This window comes from Akebia trifoliata, chromosome 3 (genome assembly GCF_017979445.1).
Source record: "Akebia trifoliata isolate Shusen 1 chromosome 3, ASM1797944v1, whole genome shotgun sequence".
NCBI classification, from domain to species: Eukaryota; Viridiplantae; Streptophyta; class Magnoliopsida; order Ranunculales; family Lardizabalaceae; genus Akebia; species Akebia trifoliata.
The window spans coordinates 13,497,236-13,500,195 of NC_141377.1; the positions used below are offsets into that span (position 1 = coordinate 13,497,236).

At 37.6% G+C, this 2,960-nt stretch overlaps 1 protein-coding gene across 1 annotated transcript; it reads left to right on the forward strand.

The window, feature by feature from the left end:
• Nucleotides 1-1,049: 1,049 nt before the first annotated feature.
• On the forward strand, nt 1,050-2,702 carry LOC147406027 (uncharacterized). Its single transcript, XM_086432469.1, has 4 exons — nt 1,050-1,142; nt 1,576-1,704; nt 1,880-2,009; nt 2,368-2,702. The coding sequence occupies exons 1-4, from the start codon at nt 1,050-1,052 to the stop codon at nt 2,700-2,702; spliced, it is 687 nt and encodes a 228-aa protein (XP_086288595.1).
• Nucleotides 2,703-2,960: the final 258 nt, after the last annotated feature.

Sequence of the window (2,960 nt, forward strand, 5' to 3'; positions counted from 1 at the left end):
CACCTTGGGGTGCTCCAGTTTTATTCGTAAAGAAGAAGGATGGGTCAATGAGATTATGCATTGACTATCGAAAACTGAACCAAGTGACGATAAAGAACAAGTATCCGCTCCCTAGGATTGATGATCTGTTTGATCAACTAAGAGGTGTCAAGTACTTTTCAAAAATTGATTTAAGATCGGGATACCACTAGTTGAGGATCAATGAGGTGGATATTTTGAAGATAGCATTCCGAACTCAGTTAGGACACTTTGAGTACCTAGTAATACTGTTCGGTTTGACTAATGCACCTACGGTGTTTATGGAACTTATGTAGCGAGTGTTTTGGGATTTCTTGAATGTCTTCATTATCGTCTTCATTGACGATATCTTGATCTATTCGAAGATGAAATTTGAGCATAAAGATCAATTGAATATCACACTACACAGGTTGCCCCAGGAGAAATTGTATGCTAAATTCTTCAAGTACGAATTCTGGTTAAATGAAGTGAAGTTCTTGGGCCATGTGATTTCTAAGAATGGGATATTGGTGGACCCATTGAAGATTGAAGCGGTTATGAACTGGCAGAGACCTACTACACTTACTAAGATTAAGAGTTTTCTTGGACTTGCGGGATACTACTGTAGGTTTGTAGAAGGCTTTTCGAAGATAGCTTCATCATTAACGAAGTTAACTCAGAAATGAGTCAAGTTTGAATGGATCGATAGCTACGAAACAACATTCTAGGAGTTGAAGACTCGATTAATCACGGCACCCATTTTGATAGTCCCTAAGTCAGGAGAGAAATATGTCATTTATACTGATGCTTCTCATATGGGACTTGGGTGTTTATTAATGTAGGATGGTCAAGTAATTGCTTAAACATCGAGACAGTTGAAGATCCATGAGAAGAACTATCCGACCCATGATTTAAAGTTGACGGCTATAGTGCACGCACTCAAGGTTTGGAGACACTATTTGTATGAGGAGACCTTCGAAGTATATTCAGATCACAAGAGTCTCAAGTATTTATTCTCACAGAAGGAATTGAATATGAGGCAGAGACGATAGATGGAGTACCTGAAACACTATGACTTTACATTGTATTACCATCCTGGTAAGACTAATGTAGTAGCAGATGCATTGAGTCGTAAGAAAGATGGGGTATTTGCTCATATAAGGATTGAGGAATGAAAAATGTTAGAAACTACAACTGCTTACGCAATTCAACATTCCCTTAGAAATAGATGAGCAAAAATCCTATGAAGCTCACATGAGAGTATAACCCCAGATCGTTGAGAGAGCTATTGAAATGCAGAACATGGATATAGAATTAGAAGGATACCAGGAGAAAGTAGAGGACTTTAGTGAGCAGAGTTGGAGAATTCATGATGATGGTAGTATACGATTCAATAGTAAACTTTGGGTTCCTCACGACGCCTTGTTGAGGAAGGACATAATGGATGAAGCCCATAAGTCGTATTTTTCTATTCATCCACGGAGTACCAAGATGTATTAGGACATGAAAAGAAATTTTTAGTATCTAGGAATGAAAAAACACATTGCCTAGTATGTGAGTTGTTGTATGATATGTCAGCAAGTAAAGGCTAAGCATAGGAGACCTGCAGGGTTATTGCAACCACTTCCTATTCTGGAATGGAAATGGGAGCATGTGACTATGGATTTTATCAGTGGGTTATTAAAGGGCAGTGATGGGATTGATGTTGTATGGGTGGTTATAAATAGGCTTACTAAATTCGCTTATTTTTGTACCTATCAAGATGACCTACACTGTGGATAAGCTGAGCAGGATTTATGTCTCAAAGATTGTGAAGTTACATGGAGTCCCAGTTTCAATTGTATCTAATAGGTATCCACGTTTTACATATCAATTCTAACAGAGTTTTCAAGTTGCTTTTGGTATGAAGTTGAAGATGAGTACAACATCCCACTCACAGACTGATGGACAGTCAGAACATGTTATTCAGATATTAGAAGACATGTTGAGGGCTTGTATACTAGATTTTGGAGGTAATTGGAAGAATCACTTGGCAATAGCTAAATTTTCCTATAACAATAGTTACCAATCCAGTATAGGTATGGCATCATTTGAGGCATTGTATGGCAAGCCCTGTAGATCACCGAATTGTTGGGCAGAAGTCGGGGACAGTATTCTATTGGGACCTAATATTGTCTTAGAGACTACTAAGAAGATTAAAACTATTCGAGAGAAGTTGCGAGTCACACAGAGTCAACAGAAAAGTTATGCACATCATCGTCGACGACCATTAAAGTTTGTGGTGGGCTACTTCTTATTTTTGAAAGTTTCTCCTAGGAGAGGAACTTGCATGTTTGGGATTTAAAGGTAAACTAAAGTCGATATATGTAGGACCGTTTGAGATTATAGACAAAGTCGGCACGGTTGCATACAAGTTGGCTTTACCCACTCAATTAGAAAAGGTTCATAATGTATTTCATATATCAATGTTGAAAAAGTATGATTCGGACCCATCCCACGTTATTGATTGGCAGTCCTTGAATCTAGAGGAAGACATATCATATGAGGAAGGGCCAGTACAGATTCTTTACCATAAGGAGAAAATGTTGACGTCACGAGCTATTCCGTTAGTTAAGGCACTTTGGAGACATCATAATGTCGAAGAAGCGACTTGGGAGAAAGAAACAGAGATACGTGGTCAATTTCCAGAATTATTCTTCGATTGAGGTATGTTTAATTTCGAGGACGAAATTCTTATTAAGGAGAGAAAGATGTAATGACCTGAAAATCCTAAAATGTATCTCGAGGAATGAATTTTAAACCCGTGCATTGATTTAAAAGTATGAATTCTTAACTTTTAATATTTGAGAAAAATTAACTTCACCAATAGATTTAGAAGGATCAAGAAACATATTTTAGCCTGTAAGTACGCCTAAATCTGAAGTCGATTGAAAAAATTATCAAATCCTCAGGTTTTGCATTAG